We start from the raw sequence: 27,661 nt of genomic DNA, 5'->3' as shown, positions 1-27,661 counted from the left end.
AGTTTGTTCTCAAGAGTTCCCTGCTGCCATCCAGTGGTTTATGATTGTCTTATCCTCTGTGGAGGTGGTTCCATGTAGAGGGGGAAAAATAATATGGAAGTGTTATCTCCCTGTAGAGATTCCAAAATCTCAGGATACCCTTCCATTTATTTTTAACATCACCCTGTTACCATGATGCATTTTTTTCAAATACCTGAATCACCTCATCTGGGAAACCCATTACTCACAGTACTTCCCACAGATATTGCCAATGAATTTTAGCAAATGCCTTCTCTGCATCTAGTGCCATCAGTATTAGAGGCTTATTAGAATCTTCTGTTTCCTGATGAATTAAGTTAACCAACAAGATGTTGTCAGAGATCTGCCTCTCTTTCACAGAGGTGCATTGATCAAGACCGTTTAATCTGGAGAGTATCTCAGCTATTCTGTTCGCTATTATAGCTGTAAAAAGTTATAGTCTTGATTAAGAACCACAGTAGGTCAATAAGAATAAGACTGCCCAGGTCTCAACCCTGTTTTAGGAGCACTGATATCCCTGCATCTTTCAAAAATCTGGAAATACTTTCTGTGATAAAATACTACTAAATAAGTTGCTCCACCTGCCAAGAATGTTTTCTTTTCCCATTTCCATATTTTGAAAGGTGTGCCATTCTATCCTGGGGATTCCCCTCCCCACCTGTTCACTCAGTTGGTTGCTAATTTCCTGGTCTGTGATCACAGACATTAATTTCCTTCTGTCCCGCTGTAGTTGATGCAGATGTAATCCCAGTAGGAACATATTGAGATTTTCCATCAAGCTTTCCTCTTCCTGTTCCTGTTATGCTGCATATAGGTCAGCATATAAATTCCTGAATAGTCCTATCCATTCAGGGTCATCATATAGTTGATCTGTTTCAAGATCCCTAATTTTCAAGATATAGCTATCCATTTTTGTTGCCTCAGTTTACTGGCCAACATTCTTTGTTATTTGGGTGTTTGGGAAAAAATATGTGCCACAGTGCCAACTGATAGTGCTGTGTCATCATGAAGCTATTGCTTCCTTTTGTTTTCTAGTCCCTTAAGCTCTTCTCGCTCCTCCTGCCTCAATAATCTCCTCTTTGCTTAACTCGTTAATCTTAACCATGTTGCCCAATGTGTCGCTACTTTATCTTCCTATTCTTTTCGCTCAGTATCCTTAAGCATGTTACTTAGGTTCTTCTTTATTTCATCTCATTTTCTGCTTTCTTTACCAAATTGGGATGTTATTGCATCTCTTGCCTTCCTAAACCACTCCTGAATTAAATACTTTTCTGTGGCTTCCTCCACCAACCCTTTCTAGTTCTCTAGTATCTGGTCATATTACTTACTCTGGCAACTTTTTTTCACACTGTACAAGTGCATAGTCCATACCCTCACTAGTAACTATTCATGTTCCTTTGAAATGTAAATAGTCTGGACTAGGTTCCCGAGGTATGAGAATAAAATGTAAATTCTCTTCTATTCCCAAGTAATCTGGTCATATCAGTCCTACCAAACACCTTACAAATTTGCTTGAAGAATCTGTTCTTAATGTCAGCCTGCTCAGTGACTAGATTCTGGTCAATCCCAAATATTATAATTCCCTGATGATATCCTACTGTTTCTCCCATTATGTGCATGATCTATTCTTTCCTCAATTTTGGGAGAAGATAAACATTACCTATCGTTATTGTTTTACTCTTTCATCCCCTCCTCAAAACAAGTCTACCATTCTTGTCAGTTTTGCTTTCCTCAATTATGTCTGTGCTCTTTCTTACTAACGCTGTTGCTTCCCTTTTCTTGTTTTCTTTTGTTTCTTTAAAAAAATCCTTCTGTAAAAGAGTGCTGAATAAAATCCTTAGTTTCCTGATGTATGCTAGTATTCACTGTTTGCCCATATCTACTAGCAAATTCACATTGCTTATCAATACACTAATTCCCTTTTTCTAAATATATAATGCTTCTTTCTGCTTTCTTTTTCAGTGTCATTTTTTTATTCCCATTCTATTCATGTAGTATGGTTATAGTAGTCTGAATCTCACCTCAACCTCACTCCAACTCTCCAATGGGTGGAATAAACTCACTCCCCTTTTGTCTATTGTAAAGTGCATAGTCATTTTTCACAAATACTCTGGCATCACCAATTTTCAGCACCTTTCCTTTTTACTGTAGTTTTGGCAGAGACATTTCCTTCTACTGGTATGATTACATTTTAACCCATATAGGTCTTGGCGTCTTTCTTGAAGTTAAAGTGGAAGCATATATGCATTGCACACTCTTAAATAACAAATCTTCTGTGGAACATCAGTCCAACTACTTATTTCTGTTTTCATAAAGGTAATGTAGTTCACTCCCTCTGTCTTCTATGGTACTGCAGAAAACCTCAGGTTTTCTCTTCATTTTCTATCTCCTAGATCTACCATTTTCTGTAAGGTTTCTTCATTTGATGCATCAATCTGTCATTCTTTCAGTTCTAATTCTGACTTCATCAAACATAGGACTGCCATTTTCATTTGGTCTTCCAAAGTCCAACTTACTTAAAATATTTTTAAGTGCTTCTGATCCATTTTTTTTCTGGTTTACTAGGGACATTTTCCTGTGTTGATGCCGGCATAAGTCTGCGTCTTGCTTATCCTTGAGATTCTTATCTTCCAAAACTTTTTCTTATGTTTTTCTAGCTGACATTTTTGCTGGATTTTTCCTTTGACATTCAAAGAGTGCATCTGCTAGCCAATAACTGTATTTCTTCCAAATCTGTAACTTTTATTGGCACTTAAAAAGTTTCACACTGGGAGAGCTGTAGTTGGCGTGTCTCTCAGTAATTCACATTCTTGTAAATCTGCTTTCAAATTTTTAGTCATAAGTCATTCTTAAGTGAATGAAAAGTGAACACTTGCATAAAATTAAAGGGAAAAAGAAGAATTTGTAGGCTCTTTCATAAACATTATTGGGGTGTTACAGTGGCACAATGTTTAGTGTTGTTGCCTCACAGTAAAAGGTTAACTGATTCAATTTGATTCTCAACTGAGGAGCCTTCTGTTTGGAGACTGCATGTCCTCCCTGTGTTTGCATGGATTACCTCCCACATTTCAAAGACATGCAGTAAGTGGATTGGCCATCAGTGTGAGTGTGTGGTGTGAAAGAACTACCATGGTAGGGCTAGCCACCTGGCAGTGTAAATCTTGGCTCTAGATGATTGTCAGTTTTGAAGTGACACCCCCATCTGCATGTGTAAAAATGGGAAAAAGGGATTGTGGATGGATAGATAACTTAGAACAACTGTTTCCTTTAACAGTTCTTTATTTTAAAACCAGAACGAAAGCTGCCAGGGAAGAACTGTTCCTAGTGCACAGAAAAAAATATGAAGTAACACCACAAACAGCACAGGAGCAGTATAAGGCTGTCCAAGTCAGTCCACATCAAAGTAATCACCAAATGTAAGTAAACGGCTGTCACAGGAATCCAGTGCACAGCACACTGAGTAAAATCACAAAAAATCGATTTATTTAAGGAACAACTGGCAAGCGCTTTCACCCAAGAGGGCTTCTTCAGACCAAATACATTCAAATCAAAACAACACTCATTATATACACCTGCAAACCTAATCAACATTATGACATCATATCCTGTTTAAGTGAAAAAATGAGCGTTCCTAGTCAAATGAGAAAAAATATATATAACATGCTAATCTAAAAAATGTGTTATAAATATATATATATATATATATATATAAATTAAATATATATGCATATATATGCACCTTCTCAACCTTCATGTACAAGCAGTTTGTTCTTAAAACTTTACTTCATGCAAAAATGCTTACAAATATTCAACTATTCAACCATATGATAATACAGCCAAAGGCCTTCTTTATTGCTTGTATGCTTTATTGTGTATTGTATAGAGAGAGAGAGAGAGTGTATATATGTGTGTGTATGTGTGTGTGTGTGTGTGTGTGTGTGTGTGTGTGTGTGTGTGTGTGTGTGTGTGTGTGTGTGTGTGTGTGTGTGTGTGTGTGTGTGTGTGTGTGTGTATGTACGCACGCACGCATGTTGGATGGAGGTGGAGAGAAGGTTTGGTTGATTTCTGGTAGGTTGGCACCTTGTGAAGACCAGCTGACTTTGCTTAGAGATAACTGGTGAACATGTTAGGGGTGTGCTCAGAGTGCATACTTATTTTATTTATTTATTTTATTTTACATTTGTTAACCGGGTTAGTCCAACTGGATACATGTCCATTTTCAGTGGAGGCCTGGGGAGAAAAGCTCCGCTATCTACTACATTACAAGTAAGAAGTACAAAAATTACAATACTAAACAGAGCAAAACATACTTGTCTTTTTTTACATCATTTCATAACCCTGAGTGGAGCATGGTTGGTAACCTTATGATGGATGCTGTTCCTTGACGCTGGTATAAATATGGGTAATCCTGTTATAGACCAGAACTGAGTCCTGAAGCTTTCTCATATTATGTTTTCCAGAGATATTTCATAGCATCCTATAAGATCCATGAAACAGTTGGCTTAAGACGTACAATTTAAGCGGCCATCCTTTTGTGGCATTTGGAAAGCTGGGAGTCACCACTCTAAAAAGGTTGATAAGGTTTTGCAGTCATCTGGTCTCCACCAGAAAAATTAAAGTAACAACCCTATGTCAAAAGCGATATAAGCACACTTGCCCAGTATTCTACTTTATAGCTTTCTTATTTTAGAGTAGTTTGCAGACCTCATTTTAATTGCTTATTTATTTTCTTTTTCATCAGAGATCTTCGCAACTACTTTTAGAGCTTACTGCAATGTTAGCTAGACATGCAGGTTTTAAGGCATATTGAGAGACATCCGTGCTGTTACATTTTTTTTTTTGCTATTATTTTGTTGGGGTACTAAAATATTTGCTGGGGAGTCGTGGCTACATTTGTATTTGTGGACATCTAGCTAAAATGACATTAAAGATCAAGATAAGTTTGTTTTCTGACAGCTTGTTTCCATTGTATCTGTTATAATGAAACCTTGATTTACTACAGATCACTGTTCCTGAGGGCTGTAAATTAACACCTTTTTTAGCTTTGCTTTTAATGTCCATAATAATATCTTGTGAGAACATACTGCCAGAGGTCATGATTATGATGCGGTGACTGTTCACAACAATAAGTTCTTACTGAAGGTTGAGCTGTTTAAACCAAACCAATGCATTTCTAGTAAGTCATGATGACCAATGTGTCTTATCAGGAAGCATATAAATAATTGTGCAGTCGTGGTCATTCATTAACTTTTGGGAAACTTACCATGCTGGCCTTTTGCAACATTGAGCTTCTGCTCCTCAGCTTACTTTTTTCAGGATCTTGATGTTCTTCATGTTTCACTGTTGCAGTCATTACATTAGGGTAATCTGCTGGCAGGTTGCCCTCAGTTGGCCTGATTAACAAAGTCTTGGGTCCTGCGTTGGCTGCTGTCCCTTCTTCCATGACGTCAGGGGTATAAAACATGCAGCCGATGCCATTACATCAGTCTTTCTTGCTGCGCGGTGCCCGAAGCAGAAGCAGTTCGCAAGTGCTGGTCAGCTGACTCCTGAAATTTTCGTTTTCGAGTTTCAGAACCGAAGTCTTAAACTAAAAAGCTAAGTACCCCATTGGGGAAACTTTTTCTTGCTCCTTACCGATGTCAGTAAAAGTTAATAATTGCATTACTTGTGGGAAGCAAATACCTCATAAGGATTCCCATTTGTACTGTATTCCTTGGTTAGGCTCTGACCACGACGTACCTTGCTGTTGGTTTTGTGCTTTATTTAATCAGTGCACTGTCTGTCGTCTGTACATTTTTGCTTCTAAATATTTCGGTTCTCGGTTTAATTATCCAGAAATGATGTCGGTTAGCCATCTGACTACCGGAATACTGAAAAAACGCAAAAAAAAAAAGACAGAGACAGGCTGTTGAGATCCAAAACTGCTGACGATGCTTCTAAGCCAGTCGCCAGTTCACCGGTACTCAGTGAGGCACTTTTGCAGCCCCTGATACCCACTGCTTCTGATTCTCAGGCCTCTACTGAGACCCATTCGGAGTCCAGTAGGTCGCGAGATACTTCACCTATGGAACCCGCAGATGTCTCTACCTTGGATGGGTCTGAAGCCTCTGTGCTTCTGAGGGTGTATTCAGGCCTACAGATTTGTATATTAAACCCACACCACCTTCAATGTTAAGGCCAAAATCTCGATCTATGTCTAAAAAACCGACACCCAGGCCACATGTTCAGGCCGCTATGCCTAAAAAACAAATGATCAAAATGGCTGAAGATTTAATTACTCTAATCAGGGGTAGTCAACCCCCCCGCCCCCTTCTAAGAGGCCTAGGGCTGAACTTGACTATGAATCTTCTGAACAGGACACTGTTTCTTCTGACTCTTCTAATGAACAGGATTTGTCCGTGCCTACTTATGAGGACTCTGATGCAGAGGATTCCATTCCTTCTGCTTCTCCTCCTGAGGATTTTTCTTTTGGGGAAACTTTACATACTTTAAGGGAGCATTTGCACTGGGAAAGTCAAGATTTTTCTGAATCCAAAAAGAGGCTTAGGGATTTCCTTCTTCTTCCTCCGCATAGGCTTTTGGCTATACCTCCTGTACTAGACATTGTTCATGTGTTTTCAGAATCCAGACATTGTTCATGTGTTTTCAGAATCCAGTATGTCCCCTTGTAAGCCAGACAGATACTACAGGGTTCCTGACTCCCACAAATTCCTTTTTAAAAATCCTGTTGCGGACCCTGAAACCATTTCTCAGGGGCCCAAGGGCATTAAGGCTTCTACTGCTAAAAATCCTACCCCTTCTAATAGAGACTGCAGGGTGCTGGATAGATGGGATAAAAAGGTTTATACTTCTGCAACCTTGGCAATCAGGGCTTTAAACTGTCAATTCCATATGCTAAAATATCAACAGCATGTCATGGGACTGCTTAAACAGAAAATTATATTGATTTCTGACTGTGTGGAAAATAAGGATTTACAGGATTTATTGCATTCAGCTGAACAGGTTGGAAAACATACTTTGCAATGTGGTTTTGATTCTTTGGAGGCCTCTTGCAGGGCTGCTGTTACTGGGTCTGTGCTTAGAAGGCATGCTTGGCTTAAGGAGCAATCTCTGCCTGATCATGTTAAAGCAAAATTGTTGGATGCTCCTTTGCAGCAGGACCATCTGTTTGGCAATAAGGCTGAAGAAGTTTTAAAAAAGATGGAAGATAAAGCTAAATCTATGCAAACTGTGAAAGATTTCTTACAGGTACAACCTCCAAGATTTAGTAGGCACTGGTTTACTAAGAACTGGTCCTTTCCAGTTCCTTCCAGGGCCATTCAAGCTAAACCCATACATTTCAAAAGCTCCAGATTTCAGTCCCAAGGGACTTTCAGAACTAAGCAATGGGGTGCTTCCACTTCCAAATCTGAAAACAAGACACCTCCCTATGGTAAACAGTCTCAATGACTTTCCTTTAAAATTACCAAGCACTTACCTCTTAGACACCCCTTTGGGGGGAAAACTGGCTCTTCATGTAAAAAACTGGCAACTTATAACCCAGGACAAATGGGTTTTAAATATAGTGTCCCAGGGATACAGATTTCATTTCCACATGTTGCCAACTCCAAACGGATGGCCAGACCTGCCCCCAAATCAGTGGGCAGAGGCTCAGAAACAAGTACTTTCCCTCCTAAATGTGGGGGCAATTCAACTAGTACCAGAAAAGGAAAACGGATAATGTTTCTATTCCAGACTTTTCCTGGTACCCAGAAAAGACAAATCATGGCGTCCAATTCTGGACCTCTCTACTCTAAACACCTTTCTGGACATTCCAAAATTTAAGATGCTGACTCTTCACCAATTACTTTCTATGCTAGGCAAAGATGCCTGGTTGGCAACTCTAGATTTAAGAGAGGCTTACCTGCATATCCCAGTCGGGGAATCTTGCAGAAGATACCTCTGCTTCAAAGCAGGCTACTTGCATTATCAGTTCTCTGCACTGCCCTTTGGCTTATCTACTGTGCTTTACGTATTTACAAAGTACCTGGCTCCAGTAATTGCATTTTGGAGACAAAGAAATATTCAAATATATCCATACCTGGACGATTGTCTAATTCAGGCAGAAAATAAGGCCATTTTTTCTAAAACATCTGGCGTTTGTAAAAAGGGTTCTAACTTATCTAGGGTACACCATAAACGAAAAGAAATCACAACTGGTACCCTCTCAAAAAATTACATTCCAGGGTGCAAGCTTGAATACAACTGCCCAGATGGCTTTCCTTACGCCAGAAAAGCAAATTCATTTGGTGACTTGCTTCAAACAGGTGGCCACAAAAAACCTATCTGCAAGACAAATACTGCAAGCCTTGGGGTTCATGGCCTCCTGCATTCTTCTAATTCCATATGCAAGACTGCATATGAGGAAACTTCAATGGTTCTTAAAAAGTTTATTGAGTCAACATTGTCACAGCCTGGAAACAATAATTCCTATCATACCTTGCCTGCAACTAGAGTTCCTATGGTGGGCAGAGGCCTGCCACCAAAACAAGGGACTGCTATTCACACCACCCCTGCCACCCAAACCCTGACTACAGGCGCATCAGACTATGCATGGGGGGCTCATCTGGCAGGGAAGTGCATTCAGGGCAAAGGGAGCCCAAATCAAATGCACCTTCATATCCATCAAAAAGAAATGCTAGCTGTACAGAATGCACTGACAGCCTTCAAGGACTACCTTCATCCAGGACAACTAATGGTAAAGATGGAAAACACCACAGTTATGTGGTACATAAACAACAGGGGGGTACACATTCCTTCCCCCTCTGCAGACTAGCCATGGCATTGTGGAACACGGCCTTGAGCTATCAAGTACAACTACAAGCTCAATTCCTGCCAGGAAAGCTGAATATTTTGGCAGACGAACTAAGCAGAAATCTCATGGACCCACACAAATGGAAACTGGAACCACGGATTTTCAACATGTTGACACGCAAATGGGGAAGCCCAGACATAGATCTTTTTGCCTCACCCCAGAACTACCAGTTGGACAAGTTTTGCACAAGAACTCCGCACAAGAAAGCTTGGAAAGTGGATGCACTGTCCTTCAGCTGGGAAAACAGTCTATGCCTTTCCCCCTCTGCCTCTACTCTCCAAAGTTCTACTAAAAGTCAAACAGGACAAATCAAAAATTATTTTGATTTCTCCAGACTGGCCTCGCCAACACTGGTAGCCGCTCCTGCACAGTCTGTCACTAATTTCTCCATGGCACCTGCCTCAGACACCTTCCTTGCTGTCTCAGCAGAGCAACCAAATTCTGCACCCTCAGCTCAAAACTTTGCATCTTGCAGCTTGGCTAATCACTTAAATTCCCCCTTACCATCCCTCAGCAAACCTGTGATGGATGTTATTTTGGAGGCAAGAAGACCTAGTACTAGAAAACTTTATGCTGATAAATGGAAAATATTCTGTGCCTGGAATTAATCTCTAGGGATGAGCACAGCAGTGCCCAATTTACCTCAGATTCTGCAATACTTAACTGAGATGCTTCACAAGGGCCTGTCTTTTTCTTCCATAAAAATCCGTGCCTCAGCCATTTCAGCTCATTACAACACAGAACCCCCCTCTTCTCTCATCCTTTGCTAAATCAGTATCTCAGAGGGGCCAAAAACTTGAGACCACCCAGGAGAGCACCAACCCCTGCCTGGGACCTTAACTTTGTAGTGGAGAAACTCACGCTACCTTCTTTCGAGCCAGCTGCTACTGCAGACTTAAAATTTCTTTCCTGGAAATCAGCCTTCCTTTTAGCAATCACTTCGGCTAGAAGGATTTCTGAATTGCAGGCCCTTATGGCAGTGGAGCCTTTCATCATCTTTCATGCGGACAGGGTGTCACTCAGGACCAACCCATCCTTCATGCCCAAGATGGTATCCAGTGTGGCTCTTAATCAGTCCATTAATTTGCCAACTATCTTTCCAAATCCACAGAACAAAGGGGAGCGAATTCTGCATTCATTGGATGTACACAGACAACTTAGATTTTACTTGGACAGGACTAAATCTCGAAGATAATCTGAACAACTGCTCGTAGCATTTGCTGCAGGGGCAGAGGGAAAGGCTATTTCAAAGCAAACCATTTCCAAATGGATCAGCCATTGTATTCATTTCTGCTGTAAGCACCATGGAAAACCTATCGCCCAGGGGATCAGATCCCATTCCACCAGGGCTGCATCTACTTCTACAGCCTTTCTTGGAGGTGTTCCTACCAGGGATATTCTAGAAGCTGCTACCTGGAGTTCAGTTTATACTTTCACCAAGCACTGTCATTTACCAATTTTCTCTAAATCCAGAGCTGGCTTTGCCACTGCCATTTTACAGGGCCTTATAGCCGGTCCTAATGCTGTATAAATCCATCCTTCCAACCATAGCTTTGGGAATCTACCCAAATGTAATGACTGCAACAGTGAAACACGAAGAACATAGTACAATTGTGTACACTTACCGTAAATGTAAATGTTCGAGTGTATTCACTGTTGCAGTCCTGGTTACCCTCCCTCCAGCCCCCTGTATTTTCTCTTACTATGCCTCTCCTTTCTTTTACTACACTTAAAAGCCTTTTTTGTGTATTTGCTTTTGTTTGGAGTTATATTGTGTTTTAAATTATTTATATAGTTTGCTCCCCATTAGGGGGGCACCTGACATCTGGGGCAAGAAAAACTGATGTAATGGCGTCGGCTGTATATTTTATACCCCTGACGACCTGACATCATGGAAGAAGGGACAGCAACCGACGCAGGACCCAAGACTTTGTTAATCAGGCCAACTGAGGGCAACCTGCCAGCAGATTGCCCTAATGTAATGACTGCAACAGTGAATACACTAGAACATCTACATTATGGTAAGTGTACACAACTGTACTTTCTGAGGAGTAAGCCATGTATCCCTGTGAAAATTGCATTTTGAACAGCAAAGCTGGCATGGTAAGAAAAGTATGACTTGTATAGCTTGGTGAATAAAAACAACATTTGAATTATTCTTGTTGTTTGTCTTGCAGACTGTGTTTTCTGATCAGACCTCGGATTGATAATGTGAAGATTATTGCTGGTGAGTTCATTGTTTCTTTGATGCAATAACACAATTAGCAATCAGCTGTCAACGTTATCAATTTGTTTATGCAAGTGGAATATGTAGTCTTCATGATTTCCACTTTGCTTTCATATTTTTTAAATTTCTTTTTTTTGGATTCATCTCCACTTTCCTAACTTTGTTTGCTGCTGCTTCTGCGTCTTTTATCTGTAAGTGCTTACATGTTTGATAACAAGGAACAAGACTGTGAATTAGGGCTCGTTTATGCTTGTGAGCTAACCAGGAGAGACAAGTGTAGTATATTACAAAACAGTTTTTCTTATAATCTTTTTGCATCCTTGTTCAATAACATTAGAATGCAAGCTGAAGTACTGCACACTAATCAGGACCACAGGTTATGTGGTTTTGTAATGGCATTTTGTCAGTGTACATGTACGTAAATCTGACATACACCATTTAATGGAGCCATTTGTGTATGGAGTGTACAAAACCACTGTGCAGTGACTTAGTCACTGTTAGAGTACATGAATTATGTGTTTTCAAATTTGACTATTCAGTGTGTCCAGCTGTGTACTAAACTGAGTGCCTTGGTGAGGATCTCTGTGGTAAAAGGCTGACCAGGATAGACTAGACTGCCTTTTTCCCACTAGAATTCTTCAGTTTATGTTATAGGATCCTCAGGTATTGCCAATTAAGGCAAGATATATTAGCAGTCTGCTGTGTCTTTGATCTTCCCTATGGCCTCCTTCCAGTGAAACATCCTGACTAGAGACCAAAATCACCTCATCAAACTCCTCTCAACCTAGAGGAGCAAAGGTGGCTGAACTTCAAGTTTCTGGGTTACCAAGCTTCTCACGTTGTCATGGAGAGTAAGACCAGTTACCCTGTGAAGGAAACTCATTTCTGCTTGATATACCCAAGACCATACAGTTTCAGTCACTACTTAAACCTTATGGCCATAGATGAGGATTAGGATGTAGATTGGTAAACTGAGAGCTTCATCTGTGACTCAGTTCTTTTTACCTCTATAATTCATATAATTGCTAATAGTATTGCTGCTGCTGTTGCTTCTGCAGCATCCATCCACTAGTCAGTCTCCTCTACCTTTCTTTTTGAAGAAGACCCTAAGATACTTAAACTCCTCCACTAGAGATAGCTGATATCCATCACCTGTAAAGAGCAGTTCATTCTTTTACAGAACAGTCATAATCTGTAATTTGGAAGCATTGATTTTCATCCCAGCCATTTCACTCTCAGTGGCAAACTACGCCAACTAACAGGACAACATCACCTTTATCACCTTCATGTTCCTAGGCTGAGTACTGTGCATAATTTGGCTGACTCTTGACATTCTTTTCACAAAAATCACAAACAGCATGCATTCTTAGTGAAATCATAGGCCTGTGTCCACCTTGAATGTATTAACCTTCACACTGAGAATATGGGCATAGCTGTTGCTGCATAAATATGAAGACCACATTGCATACTGCAGTGACCCTTGAAATCCATTCTGTCAAAGCACCTCCCAGAAGGTATTGTGGAATACATGATTATGTGCTTCCTTCAGGCCACACATGTAGGCAGTAATGACAAACTTTTGCAACCCTTCCAATGTCTCTGCAAAGACAAAATGTTAATCTACTGTTTCACATCAGGAGAAAAAATTTGATATTGTACCTTTGGAATCAGAGGCTGTGTTAATTGAAGAAGTTTCCTTTCCAGCATTATTGCATTAGCTTTACTAGAGAGAGGTTGATGAACATTATCCATGTACAATTGAAAGACACACACCTGCTCAACATTCTGAAAAATGTGATCACTTTCCCTGCTTGCTAGTTCATAGATATTTCCCCATTTTCCATGCATCAGGAAAAATGCATATTAAGTATGACATCCCACCAGTGCTTGGTGCCTTAATTTCCATCTGAATCTTTTTCTGTACTGCAACCCTTTTACAGCAACAAAATGTATTTATTTATTTATTTAACATTTGTTTACTGGGAAAGTCCGACTTAGAACAAAGCCAATTTTCAGCGGAGGCTCGGGGAAAAAATGCTCCAGACGCATGTCTTTGTAACGTGGGAGGAAACTGGAGCATCCAGAGGAAACCCACACGAACGCAGGGAGGACATGCAGATTCCACACAGAAGGCACCCAAGCTGAGAATCAAACCAGAGAACCTCTTGCTGTGAGGCGACAACACTACCACTGCACCACTGAGCCCTCCATAATGTTCAAAGTCTTATGTGCCACAGTAGATGGAACTGAAAATCCAGAGTCAGTCACCAGCACACTTATGAAAATTTCTAGGTGGATGTTTGAAAATATTACACTTGGATTTTATAGAACTGTTTTGTAGTAGTAGTTGATGCATATTTGAAATGGCTTCAGTTTTTTTTGTATGCCTGCAGTAATGTCTAAAACCACCATTAGTCATCTGAAGTGACTTCACTGCTTGTGGTTTGCCTGACCATTATATCTGACAATGGAACACAATTTATATCAGGACAAATTCATCCATTTGTTAAACAAAATAGAGAGTAGTCCATTCCACTGCTGCGTTAGGATACATTGCAGCAAAGGGTTAGCTGAGAGGTGCAACTAGACTTTATAGGTAAGTATGAATAAATCGTCAAATGCCATGTTAGAACCTAAAGATAAATTGTTCCTTTTCATTTTACAATGCAAAACAGTTCAAAGTTGCATTACAGCAGAGGCAACTGTAGAACTGTTCTTAAGCAGTCATATTAGAGCCATATTGATGACATATTGGATTTGATAAAAAAACACTTAGATTAAATCCCAGCATGCTAAGCTTTGAAGGTATATATTTCAACATTTTCCCCTGGCGTCTAGCTCTGCTGTTGTTTATTAGAAATGATGAAATTTTGACTGCTTGTACTCCTTCCTTCCTTCTGGTTTTCAAATTGTTAGACAGACAGAACTTAGAGGATCTGAAATGTTCCACAACTCTAGATTTTCTGTAGTGCAGGGGAAGATACTGACAATCATTTGATTTATTAAAAACTGCTTGTACTACTGCTGTACTTAAATTGCAAAACTGGAAGTATTAGAAGTATGACTCCTCCTCTATATTTGTTGCTGTGTAAAGGAACTAATACATGGCTGAAACATTGAAGACTGCATGTATTACTGCCATGCTTCCACTTTTCAAATTAAGGAACAAGTCAACTTTAAAAGATTTTAAATATTTTGCTCTCTATCTGCCTTAGTGCTTCCAGTTTTCATATTTTGAGATAAACAAAGGTCATGGGGTCTGACATACCCAACACCTGTATGTTATCTAGTATAGTAGAAATGCTTACAGTCAACTGAAGCACTTGAGATTGTATTGCACTGTTAAAGTTGGTTGCCTCTTTGGGTCACACTTGAATTCTGACAATTAAAGCACTGAATTTTAAATTAATACAATTTATTTGATTTAGTTTTCAGTGGATGAATAGGTTGCCTCGTTGGGTTACACTTTAATTTTAATAATTAAAGCAGCTAAGTTGTAAATTAAAATAATTTACTTTACTTGGCTTTTGGTGGATGAAGAGCAAAGATGTAGTTTAGCAACTGGTGATGAGGAAAATGGCATGTACAGTTGAATTTGAACATAATGAAGCTATATCATTAGTCAGAGCAGGGTAACCTTGTTTTTTTATAACTTTCGAGTATAGATCTGAGAAAATTGATATGGGTAAATGTCACAGAAGTAATAATTATTTTGGAAGTTATAAGAACTGCATTGTGGAATTCGACTACATTGTTTTAAGCATATGTGAAGTATTTGGAAGCTGTGACAGAGGAGGATACCACAATAAGCAGCTGTTTCACATTGGATGGGTGATTTGTTTTAATAAGAAGACGAGGATACCATAATAAGCAGCTGTCTCACATTGGAGGGGGGGTCATTTGATGTCCTATTGTCATATCACAGTATTTATAATTTCAGGGATTCCCTGCCTAGGTGACCCAAACGTCCGGTCATTATACCAAAAACTTAAACTACTGCCAGGTACATGCAATGTTGCACATAGGTTAACAGCCAATGCAGGCCATAAAAGTGAATTCTACATGTGCCATTCTCAGAACTTCTCTGCCGCCAGTCCAAAAGCCATCTTCTACTATTCGTCTGATTGCCAAGTGGTTGCTGTTTCAGATAAGTACCCTGTTGGGGAATTTGTGTTATTTTCTTGCTACTGCAGGTTTTGTGAGGTTAATGTCATCCAAGAAAGGCAAGTGCCATTGTGGAAGACAAATTCCACACAAAGATAACCACGATCAGTGTCTTTTCTGTCTGGGGTCCACTCACGACTATACGGCTGCGAGATTTGTCAGGCATTTGTCCCTGTTGGTCTCTCTGCCCTGAACATCTACCTTGAGAATCAGAGACTCGAGTGAATAGAGCTTGCAGTGGTGGGTGTGTTGGGTCTGTCTGGTGAGACTCCGAAGAAGAAGGTGAAAAAGGTTAGGCCTGAGTCTTCGGCTGCGCCTCTGGACCTGGACATCCCACTCGAGGCCAGTGAAAGCCCAGACGTCTGTTTGGTGCTTGGTTCTCTTCCTGCAGTGGCTACTGGTTTGGAAGCCGTTAAGAAGAGTTCTGTTATCATATCTGCAGAGGCCTTGCAGAAGTCTGTTCAGGATGGTAAGGGGGAACCGCAGCTCACTTCCTTGGATGTTTCTCTCAGTTCTTCTCCTGGTTTAGGTGTTGAAGACAGTCTGTCTGTGCCGGAACCCAGGCCCACACCAGCCCATCCATTCCAGCCTAGAGTTGATCGTCCCTTTAAAAAGAAACAAAAACATATTTCCACCTTTCAGGATCCTTCCCCAGACTGGAAAGCTTTTTTCCCAGGGAATTCTTAATGCTTTTCTAGCACTAAGACTTTCCTCATGTTCAAACTTCTTCTACAGTTTCTCCTCCTCCTCCTCCTTTGCCTTGGAGTTCTACTGTGGAACAAGAGGCCTCTGAAGAAGAAGTTTTATCCTCAGATGAGTCTCTGGCTTACTCAGCACAGACTGACTCCTCCCTGGGTTATGCTTCCTCTGAAGTTGATTCCAGTGGTGGGGACTCCCATGAGGAAGACCTATTGTTTGGAGAGACAATCTCAAGGATGAGAGACTTTTTCATATAGGAAAGCACACAAGTCTCTGAAGTGCAGAAGAGGTACTACTACCTCTTACAGATGGACTCCCCTTCTCCTTTAGCTATTCCACCTGTACTACCTGCCTTTCAGGATGTTTTTCTTTCTGCGTCCAAAAACCCAGATTCACAACCTCCGGCCTCAAAAAGGCCAGATAGGTTTTACAAGGTCCCTGAGGACAGCACATTTCTTTACAAATGTCCCCCTGCAGATCCTATTGTGATCTCAGTATCTGCAGATTGACCTTCCAGATTTTTGACCTCTACTACCCTTCTTCAGTCAGATAATCACAGCAAGATGATAGAGAAGATAGGTAAAAATGTCTACACATCCTCTACTTTGGCCTTCAGGACTTCAGTGTCAGCCAGAGTGTTTCTCCAGACTGATATGTCCAAGTATGTTCTGGCCCTACTTTCTCAGGCTTCATAGCTGTTGACAGATCTTCCTGATTCTGCAGCCAAAGTACAGCTTTCATGTCTCTTGACATCTCCTCCCAAGTAACTAGACACTCAATAAAGTCCACTTATGATCCAGCTGAGGCATCTTCTAGATCAGCTGCATCTGGATCTGTCCTTAGAAGATATTTCTGGCTAAGATTGTAGCCTTTGCCTGATGATATCAAGGCAAGATTTATGAATGCACCTCTGGACAATTCTGCACTTTTTGGTGCTAATGCTGCTGCCCTTTTCAAATCCCTTCATGAAAAAGGGAAAGAGCTACAGGAACTGAAACACATTTGTGTATGTTCAGTCCCAAAATATGATAGAAATTACCCTTCCGGACCTCATTTTGTGAGGAAGAAAACCTGCATCCTTCCACTGGATCCCCTTTGAATGACACCAAAATTTTAGCCAATTGTTAAAATCGATCATTTTGTCTTTGTACTGTGGCATCATTCTAGGTGAGGGTAAGATGCTGCTCAAGGTCAGGGTCATACCAGCCTGGGCTACATGATCAGAGAGCTCCTCTATGTCTCTTTTCATGTAGTCCAGGGAGGTACGTCTCAGGTCATTCACACCAGCATGTAGAATGACTGAGTCATATTTGTATTTGCTTTGGAGTGACCTGAGTGCTTGCGTTATGTGTCGGATCCTAGCACCCGACAGGCAGCTCACTGTGACCTTCTCTTTATTCAGCCTGGTGAGCGGGATGTCAGTGTGTCTGACAATAGAGTCACCTATAACAAGAGTATCAGGTGTGTTATTCAGCCTTAAGGGCTGTGGCTGCTTGGCACACTGACTTTGTGGGTTATGTGTTGTGTGTGTTTTGTGCATGCTCACTCGTCAGACTGTGTTCCCTGTCTTGCTTCCTCAGGCCTTTATGGTTTCTCTAGACATCAAGGATGCATATCTGTGTATCCCCATTCACCTTCTGTTCAAGAAATTCTAATGTCTTTGTTGCTTCCTCTCATTTTCAGTTTTGTGCTTTACCCTTTGGACTCTCCATGGGTCCAAGTGTCTTCACAAAATGATTGGCACCTGTCATTGCCTTTTGCAAACTTCACAGAATTCTGATTTACCCTTACCTGGACTATCTCCTTATTTAAGCAAGCCGTCCAGACGTTCTGCAACAAAACCTCCAAGCCACCATATCACTGCTGCAAGGCATGAGGTTCACTGTGAACTACAACAAGACCTCTTTCAACCTTTCAAGTTTTCCTGGGCTGCAGGATAAGGACAGACCTTATGACAGCTTTCTTCTCTCAACAAAAATGCAGTCTCTGCTGCCCTGCTTCCAGCAGTTGCTTCTTCTAACTTCAATGTCAGCCAGAGTGTTTCTCCAAATTCTGTGGTTCAGGGTATCTGTTTTCCCAATATTACCCTTAGCCAGACCTCACATGCAAAAATTCCAGTGGTAGCCGAAAACACTCTGGTGCAAGCATGCTCATCCTCCGGAGTTTGTTCTTCCTCTTCTCCCTTATCTGAGGGGGTTGGCATAATGGTTAAGGTGTTGACCTTACAAACACAAAGTGCAAGGTTTGATTCTTACATGGGGTAATTGGCTAGCCTTAAAATGACCCACAAGGGCAGTTAGCCTAGTAGTAATCTATGAATCTATGAGGAAAGAGTTACACTGGTGGATCCAACAAATATCGCTGAATCCAGGTCTTTCTCTACAGGCCCCACATCCTGTGCAGGAACTATTTACAGATGCTTCAGACATGGGGTGGGGAGCATCATTAGGAAACTTAAAAGTTCAAGGCCTATGGGATCCTTCCATAAGGAATCAACATCAAAGAGATGAGGACTTTGATTCTTGCTCTCCAAGCTTACCAGTCCTGTTCACCGACAACAGCACATTTCTTTGGTATGTGAACAAACGGGAGCATGGAGTCATACTTGCTCTGCAGGTTGGCCCTTCAGGCCTGAGTGACTGCTTCGCAAGCAAAGGTTTACATTACTAGCTGTTTACATTCCCTCAGCTTAAAATATTCTGGCAGACATTCTCAGCAGGTCCATGACACAAGCCCACGAATGGATGCTTTACATGGATGTGTTTCTGGACATTCTTCACCAATGGGGTACTCTTCAAGTAGATCTCTTTGCCTCTCCATTGAACAGTCAACTTCCAAATTTTATGTCAGAGTCCCAGATCCTCTGGTATAGAAGGTGGATACCCTTTCATTCTCATAGAAGGTGATGTTTTTTTATTCATCCCCCCCTTCCAACTCATTCAGAAAGTTCTGCTGAAAGTACATCAGAACAAACCAAAAATCTTGTTGGTGACCCCCTTTTGGCCAAGACAGCACTGGTTCTCTCTCCTTCTGCAATTAGCCAAGGACAATAATCACAAGTTACCTCACAGGGTAGATCTTCTCACACAAAGCAAGGGAAATCTTATCCATCCACATTGAGCAACTTTGAGCCTGACTCTGTGGTTGATAGGTTTCTGATCCCTTTCTGACACCTTTTCTCTGAGGATATGCTTCTAGTCCTGCTGGAAGCCAGGAAACCCAATACTAGGAGATCCTACTTGTTCAAATGGAAGAAGTTCTCCATCTGGTGTCTGAAGAAATGGCTAGATCCATTTTCAGTGGATATTCCCCTAGTTTTTTTCTTATTTGTGTGAACTGCTTAAGGCTGGTTTAGCTTACTCTTCTGTTAAAGTCCACTTATCCACCATCTCTGCTTGTCTGCCTCTTTCTCCTCCTTTAGCTTCAAATGGAGGTTAAGTTTTTTTCTTAAAGGTGTTCTTCACATCGGACCTGCCGGGAAACCTGTTCCTTCCCTCTGGGATTTGAATTTTGTACTGGAAAAGCTTACTCAGGCTCCTTTAGAGACTGCAGTTCCAGCTTCCTTGATATTTTACACATGGAAGACTATCAAGTCTTAATTGCTTTCCAACCTTTTCTCATCTTCCACAAGGATAATGTTTCACTCTATACTAATCCCTCCTTTATGCCTAAAGTTGTTAATGACATGTCCCTTAACCAGTCTATTCATATACCTGCCTTATTTCCTTCCCCTCAAAATTCTAGTGAAAGGGTGCTACAATCCTTGGATGTGCATAGACAACTCAGATCTTGCCTAGACAAGACCAATTCCATTAGGAAATCAGAACAGCTGTTTGTCTTCTTTTATCCCAGGGCACTGGAAAACCCTGTTTCTAAACAAACCATTTCCACTTAGATCTCCAAGGCTATTTCCTTCTGCTATGTATTCCATGGAAAGACACACACTTCCTCAGTAAAAGCTCATTCCACTAGGCTGTGGCTTCCTATGGGGACTTCTTCAAAGGTCTGGACACTGCCTCTGTTCTGGATGCAGCTACATGGTCTTTTGCCCACACTTTCAATAAACTTTATGAGCTGGATACTATCTCCAGATTCAGAGCAGGCTTTGCCAGGGCAATCTTGCATGGTTTCATGGAGACGACTTCTGCTCCAACCTCCCTTTCTTTTCATGAGCTTTGGTACTCTCCCTCATGTTATGAATACTACAATATGGGTATAGAAGGACATAGAATAGTTGTGTAAAATCTTTCCATAACCATAGATGTCCTTCTCTTCCATGTTGCAGTATTCTATCCCACCCTCCTTTCCCCTTTTTTCATAAGATGATATTTTGATTTACCTTTATCCTTGGGTTGGTGTTCTGACTGGGGCATTCAGTTCTAATGATGGTACGTGCAGACGTCACTTTTATGATCTGTGTTGGCTGTTATCCCATGTGCAAAGTCACACGTTCCTTGCAGTAGTTTGTCTTTGGTATACTGGCCGGATGTTTGTATTGCCTAGGCGGGGAATCCCTGATGTTATGAATACTGCAACATGGAAGAGAGGGACATCTATGGCTATGGTAAGATTTTACACAACTATTCTTTTTAATAATAAGGGGAGTATACCATAATAAGCAGCCATCTCACATTGGAGGGGTTATTTAATTTAACTCATTCACTCCGGAGCAGCTCAGAAAATGCTGCCTGCTTACTTCCACCATAGGAACAACAGTGCAGCCTGAGCTCATTTTCAGATAATCCATTTGTAATACCATACAGAAAACAAGTGATCATAACTCTTTAACCATAATAGCTAGACTAAAAATGTGAATGTTAAAGTTGTTCAGCAGACATTGACCTTTCCAGTAGTGTAAATGTTGATGGTGTGTATCTACATCATTATTAAATATTTGCCAGGGAATGCTGATATTATGCATATTTTTTATCTTTTTGGTAAAAAGAAATCACAATATCTTGGCAAATGTACTATGTAGACCCATACAATTTGTAATTAATTTGTTTGTATGAATGTCATCCTTAAAATGATACCTTAACCATTACTGTGTGATGCTCCTTTACTGAGATATTCACAGAAGTATGATTAATATTATATTTCTCTTAATTGATAATTAAACAAAGCATAATATCTCATCACCTGTAATAGACAGAGACTACACATCAGTGTACAAGTTGTGTGGCTCAAGCTCAGCTTCAAAACAATGCCTCATGTGTGTTGTCACCATACTCCCTTGCAAAGATATGGGCATAATAATGAGAAATATGGCAAATGTATAATTGTCATAATCCTACAAGACTAAACAAACTGTGATATCTGTACATGTGTACAGCATACAGACATAGTTATTTTACCATGTTGTAAGGACTAATACTGTCTTCAAAATGAGGTATACTGTAGCACATGGGCATGCTCCCTAGCAAAGTGATTTACCAAAATATGAAGAAAAAATAATTTTCATAACCCAAGTCCTAAATAAACTGTGATATATGTATATGTGTACAGCATACAGACACAGTTCTTTTACCATGTCGTAAGTACTAGCACCACCTTCAAAATGAGGGATTACTTAGCACATTGACATGTTGATTAGCAAAGTATTTTACCAAAAATGAAAGTAAAGAAACTTGGGGGGGGGGGGGGTACTTGTGCATGACTCCACATTGACAAAAACTAAATTCTGGCATGTGCATTCATCAATGTGATAACGACTGAATAACAGGAGCAGCTGCTGAGAGTTTTACCTGACAAGTGATAATGACTTGGTGTTATACTGTGACTGCGTATATTGTAAATTAATAACATGATAATACTTACATTTCATTACTGCAATGTTCTGCATGCTCAGATAAAGGTGATGACTGCTGCACATAACCTGTTGAGTAGACATTCATTACATTCCTGGTTCAGGTGTAATGTAAGACTGAGTCATTACCATATTTTAGCAAAAGACCTGAGTAATTCAATAAAAGTAGCATAACAGTTATATATTACTGAGTCCTTTCTCTCACCTAAACTGTACACACAAATGCAAGATCAGAAATATTGCCCTACATACTGAGTTGTTCAGTGCCAGAACTACTATAAAAGCCATAATAAAATTTGTATAAGATTTATATGGTCACCAGAGCTGTGGATGAGGGCAAGGTGGTTCATACAGCCTACCTTGATCTGGCCAAGGCTTTTGATACCATTCTCCACTCAGGAATCATAGAAAAACTAAGCTAGGCATCAACCCCTATATCACTAGGTGGGTTGCACACTGGCTTCACTGATAGAACCCACAGTGTGAAAGTAGCTGACTCCAAGTCAGACTGCTGACCAGTCACGAGTGGAGTCCCACAGAGTTCGGTCCTGAGTCCTCTCCTGTTTGGTATCTACTTCTCTGAAGTCCAACAGGAGAGGACGAAGGGACTCTGACTGACAAAGTTTGCAGACGATTGCAAGTTGAGAGTTATTATTAACTCCCCAAGTGATGTTGGCATCCTGCAGAAAGGCCTCACTGAGACCAACAACTGGTGTGAGAACCATGGTTAAGCTCAATGCCAAAAAATGTATCGTCATCCCCCTTTGGGAAAAACTCTGTTCCGTGAATTACCACATCAATGGTAGACCACTGAACACAGAAGGTGTTATAAGAGATCTGGGAACACAGGTTGACAGCAACCTCTCTTTTGACCACCACAATTCCATTGTGGTCAGAAAGTCCTTCTATGTGGCACATCTCATTACTAAGGGTTTTGCATCCTTGAAAAAAAGAGGCCATTGTCTCCCTCTACTCATTAGGCCAATCATCAAGTACAGTGCCCCATTTGGCATGTACCTCATCTGCAACAACTGGAGAGGCCACAAAAGTACCTCATAAAGATGATCCTAGGCCTTGAACAGTTGCCCGATATGGACAGGCTCAAAAAAACTCCAACTATGTCTCATATCGCCTACTTAGAGGCGATCTCTGCTTGACTTACAAAGCCATGTTTGCCCTAACTCTGTTAGAAATGCTACATCTAAAGAAATCTCAATCCCTTCACACCACAAGCTCCAGGGATCTGAACCTCATTACCACAATCAACAGAACATGCTGGAGGGACAGGTTCATAACCCAGACACTGCCCATGCTATGGAATAGACTTCCCATACATGTCAAACAGAGCACCCCTCTGGCCCTCTTCAAGAGAAATCTTGAGTGGATTGGAAATAGGAATTTCACCTCGGGGATCACTCCAGTAGCTCAACTCGACAGAGGCACTGGGAACTAATGTTGGGTGGCACGATGCCCAGGGTAATCCTATGGGCTAGGCTTGTAAAGGCTCCAGGGCCATTAGCCTAGTACACACCTATGAACCTATATCACTGAGCCCTTCCTGTCACCTAAACTGTACACACCAATGACAGAGCCAGGAGTATTGCCCAACAGTTTTCATTGATCCATGCCAGAATTACTTTGCTCAAGGTGAATGCTACCATAATAAATGCTTACATTCCCTAAGACAACAGCTAATCTTGCAGTGACAGCATCCCTCTCATTAGTTTTGATTTTTTTTTTTCACTTCATTCATCTCTATATTTAGCACTGAATACAATTGCTTCTTAGAACAACTTCACATTGTATGATAGTTTTATATCTCACCGTTCATTCTTTACTGATGCATTCGGAGCCAATCCTGGGCTCTGACTCGGCCAACTGTAAAAGTTCAAGGTCTTCAACCAGCTCGAGGCCAACTCCCTATCCCATGATGCACCCTGATCTTCCCCCAGATTTTGTTTGCCGCTGCAACTTGATCGGACGTTCACCAGCTCTTGCCAGTGATTATCTTTATATTTCTCTTTATATTCTCAATTTTTTAGCTGTTAAATTAGCTTAGTAGCTTACTTAGCCTTTAAATAGTACTTAGAGTGTTAGTTTTTTCTAATATTACTTAGATAATATAGTTGGTTGTTAGGGCTGTTTTGTTTAGGCCTTCCTTTCTCCCTATCTCAGTTAGCTTAAATTACTAAGAAATTAGTGGCTGTGTTTTTAGGTCCTTTTTTCTCTTATTTTCATATTTCATAGAGAGTGTGTTTATCTCAGAGTATAGCCCTTGTTTTTTACAGGGCATTTAGTGTTATATTATAGTCTTATATTAGATTATAGTCCTTTTTCTTCTCAGGGCACCTAGTTGTTTGTTCTAATATTATAATTAGATGTTAGTGGCCATTTTTTAAGGCCTTTAAGACTTTTCTATAGTATTACTCGTGTGTGGTGTGTGTTTATTGGTAATTACAGCCCTTCATTTTTATTACAGGGCTGATAAATACTTGGATTATTAGCTAAATGTATTACAGCCTTTTTTTCTTAAGCCTTACTAGTTCTTGTGTGTGCTATTATTGTTAGAGCCCTTTTTTTATAGGGCGTTGTTGCTGTGCTTGACTATATTTAGTATTTGTCTTTGGAAATATGTCCAGAGCAAGAGAAAGAAAATGCCAAGTCTGGCTTCAAAAAATGCCCAAGATGTGGGCAAAAGATGTCCATAACTGATGGACATACTGAATGTGTTTACTGCTTGGGTGAGGTACACCTGCAGGAAAGCTGTGCTATAAGCCACTCCTTTAGCTCAGGAGTGTTGCATGAGAGAAAGAGAAAGCTAATGGATAAGGGTTTGCTGAAATCCTCATTTCAAGACTCGCTGGACAAGTCAAACAAGCACTCTAAAAAGACGGAACCGACAAAAAGTCCATCTACATCAAAATCAGCTTCTAGTAAAGCTTTGACATCAGTTCCACAGCCTTCAGATCTGACTGTCATCATGGTTAAGAGCCGGTCCCTGACTTTGTAGCCGGTATCTTCTACCTTAAAGTCTCCTATATTGCTATCAGTGGCTTCATTACATTCTTCATGGGCCTCAAGTAGACTGTCTGATTTGGATGTGGACTGCATGGTGAAGAAGCTTCTACAAGTACCGGCGCTGGCAAAAATTGTATCGGCACCAACCCCGGGGACTTCGGAGCTGACCTTAGTTTCTCCTACATCTTCTGTTCCTCCAATCTGCATGGAAGTTTCAGAGCCGGAGAGCATGGAACTGATGATTGTGGAACTCTCAGATCCGACACCTAATCTAGGTTTTTCAGCCCCGACTGCCCTAATGTCTTTGGTGCCGACTGAGGGATCTCGAGGCCAACATTCACCAGGCGGGTCTGAGGAGGATAGTAGGACTGACTTGTCAGTGCCGACTTTACATGTCGAGGCTTTGGCTCGAATGAGTTCGGCCCCGACCTCTGGCTCTGAGCCCTCCATGCTGACGCAGACTGTTTCCATCGAATCTTCGGATCCGAGGGATTCTTCTTGTCAGGACTGAAGGGCCTTTGAGGCTATGAGGAGGGTTTTGTCCGCCCCGATGACCGCTCCATCACTTTGAGCAGCTCCCTCCCTGAAAGCGCCAGTGTCTGTCTCTTCATCACATGCTCCATTAAAGCACAGAGATCCTGAGCCTCAGGAAGCCCCATTGGGTGAGCCATGTTCTTCCAAGACCTCTCCAGGAGCCCCCACTGAAGAAGTACCTAAGAAGAGACTCTGCAAGAGGAAGCATCTGGACTCCCCACAGTCACTTTGAATACTGACTTGGATGAGTTAGAAGGGTCCCCACTGTCCCTCTCAGAAGATATCTCTTTTGCAGATATCTTAGAGATTTTTAAACAGAGGGGTGGCTGGAAATCCCTTAACCCTTCTGATGATGTCAGTCCTGCTGAAGGCTTTTGGGTCTCAACCCTCCACCTCTTGGGTGTCTTCACCCTTCGATGAGTTGCTTGAATTACTCATTCGAAGGGCTTGGGAGTCCCCAGACACTTTGGAGCCTGACCCTAGGAGGCCTAACAAATTTATAACTAGCCCCCAAGACAGACTTTACCTTGCTAAAGGAGTACCTGTTGATGCTATGATGGTGGCAGCATCCACCAAGAAGGAATTATCGGAGACGTCTTCATCTGTTCATCCTCGTAATAGAGAATCTAGGATTATGGATCGATACGGGAAGCATATGTTTAGTTCAGCAGCCTTCGTCCTTCGATCGCTGAACTACCTTACACATTTTACTAGGTTACAAAGGGATCTCCTGAAGGAGCTAGGAGATACCCTGCAGGGTTCAGTAGCTGCAGGAGTTTCGGATAAGGTAACTTCCCAGCTCTCCACTCTTAATTCGATAGTGAACTCTTCCATGTGTCTGTTGTCATATGCAGCTGATGGTACGAGCAGAGCAGCGGGTACAGGAATCGCTCTCAGGAGACATTCCTGGATGCGCTTATGTTCCTTCGCAGAACCCTTTAAGTCTTCCTTCATTAAGACCCCCCTTTGACGGTTTGTCCCTTTTTGGACCTAAGGTAAAGGAAACTCTTACGAGGAGTGAAAAAGACAGAAAGACCTGGTCTGCCATTAAAGTATGTTCTTCTACCCCAAATAGACCCTACCCCAAAGGGAGGGGAGGTGGAAATATATGGTTCTGTAAATCTCGAGGATCTTTACAGAACACTTGTGGTGAAATCCCCTCTAGAGGCAGAGGAGTGGGTAGTAATGGAAGACGTCGCCCACGAGGCAGAGGGGGTCTGCAGAACCAGGGCGACAGAGATCAGTTCTTTGGCAAGCCCTATCAGCGCTCCTGAGAAGAGGCCCGACTGCTCATCTCTGGAGACAGTCGGGGGATGCCTATCTTTGTACCTAGATGCCTGGCTAAAATTAACAAAAGACAACTGGGTACAAAGCATATTATCCAGAGGATACTCAATTCCCTTTGCCACTCCACCCCCTGTAGTAAAGAAAATCCCAGATGTTCCTCCCAGTCACAGGGACAAAGCAGCCTCATAGGTCCAAAGGTTGCTGGACAAAAGAGTCATCCAGCCAGTCCCAGCAGACCAGAGAGGATCCGGAACTTACTCAAGGTTCTTTTTATTTCCAAAGAAAATAGGACTGGAGACCTATTCTGACCGTAAGCAGACTAAACAAGTCAGTAAAAAAGATGAAGTTCCGGATGGTCACGCTTCAGTCAATACTTCCCTTTCTGGGGAAAGACAATTGGATGTGCTCTACAGATCTTAAGGATGCGTACTACCATATAAAGATGGACAGACCATCCAGGGATCATCTATGCTTCTGGCTGGGAGCCAGCCATTATCAATTTTGCCCTCTGCTTTTTGGTCTCACTACAGCCCACAGAGTATTCACCAAATGTATGGCAGTAGTCACCGCTCACCTGAGATGGTTGGGATTCCAGGTGTTTCCATATCTAGACGACTGGCTCCTCACTGCCACAACCAAGCATCAACTTATTCATGCAAGGGACACAACTTTAAATCTCTGCAATCAATTGGGGATTACCATCAACTCAGAAAAATCTGTTTTATCGCCATCACAGCAGACCGTCTTTATAGGTGCAGAACTAAACACAGTTTCAATGACATTAACTCTGCCTCCAGAAAGAATTTGTCTATTACGAAAACAAATATTAGACCTGCTTCCAAGAAAAAAAAGCCCCAGTCTCAATGGTACTCAAATTGCTAGGATTGATGGTGGCAGCAATCATTGCCATCCCCCTCGCTCAAATGCACATGCGAGTTCTACAATGGCTTCTATTCTCTCAATGGTCCTTTTAGGAACTTCCAATGTCAAACCAAATTATCATAATGAATACGTCCAAGAAGGACCTTCAGTGGTGGCTGACGTCTCAACATGC

The 27,661-nt window shown here is 41.4% G+C and overlaps 1 protein-coding gene across 1 annotated transcript in view; it reads left to right on the top strand.

The window, feature by feature from the left end:
- VPS33B (VPS33B late endosome and lysosome associated) overlaps nucleotides 1–27,661 on the top strand; it is a 2,132,768-nt gene that overhangs the window by 317,602 nt on the left and 1,787,505 nt on the right. The window contains exon 5 of the mRNA XM_044078281.1: nucleotides 11,050–11,099. Coding sequence (XP_043934216.1) covers nucleotides 11,050–11,099 — 50 coding nt within the window. The remainder of the gene's footprint in view (nucleotides 1–11,049; nucleotides 11,100–27,661) is intronic.

This window comes from Protopterus annectens, chromosome 7.part0 (genome assembly GCF_019279795.1).
Source record: "Protopterus annectens isolate FY-2018-M chromosome 7.part0, PAN1.0, whole genome shotgun sequence".
Lineage (NCBI taxonomy): Eukaryota > Metazoa > Chordata > Ceratodontiformes > Protopteridae > Protopterus > Protopterus annectens.
The sequence above is the reverse complement of the archived record's forward strand: the minus strand, read 5'-3'. Positions and strand labels throughout refer to the sequence as shown.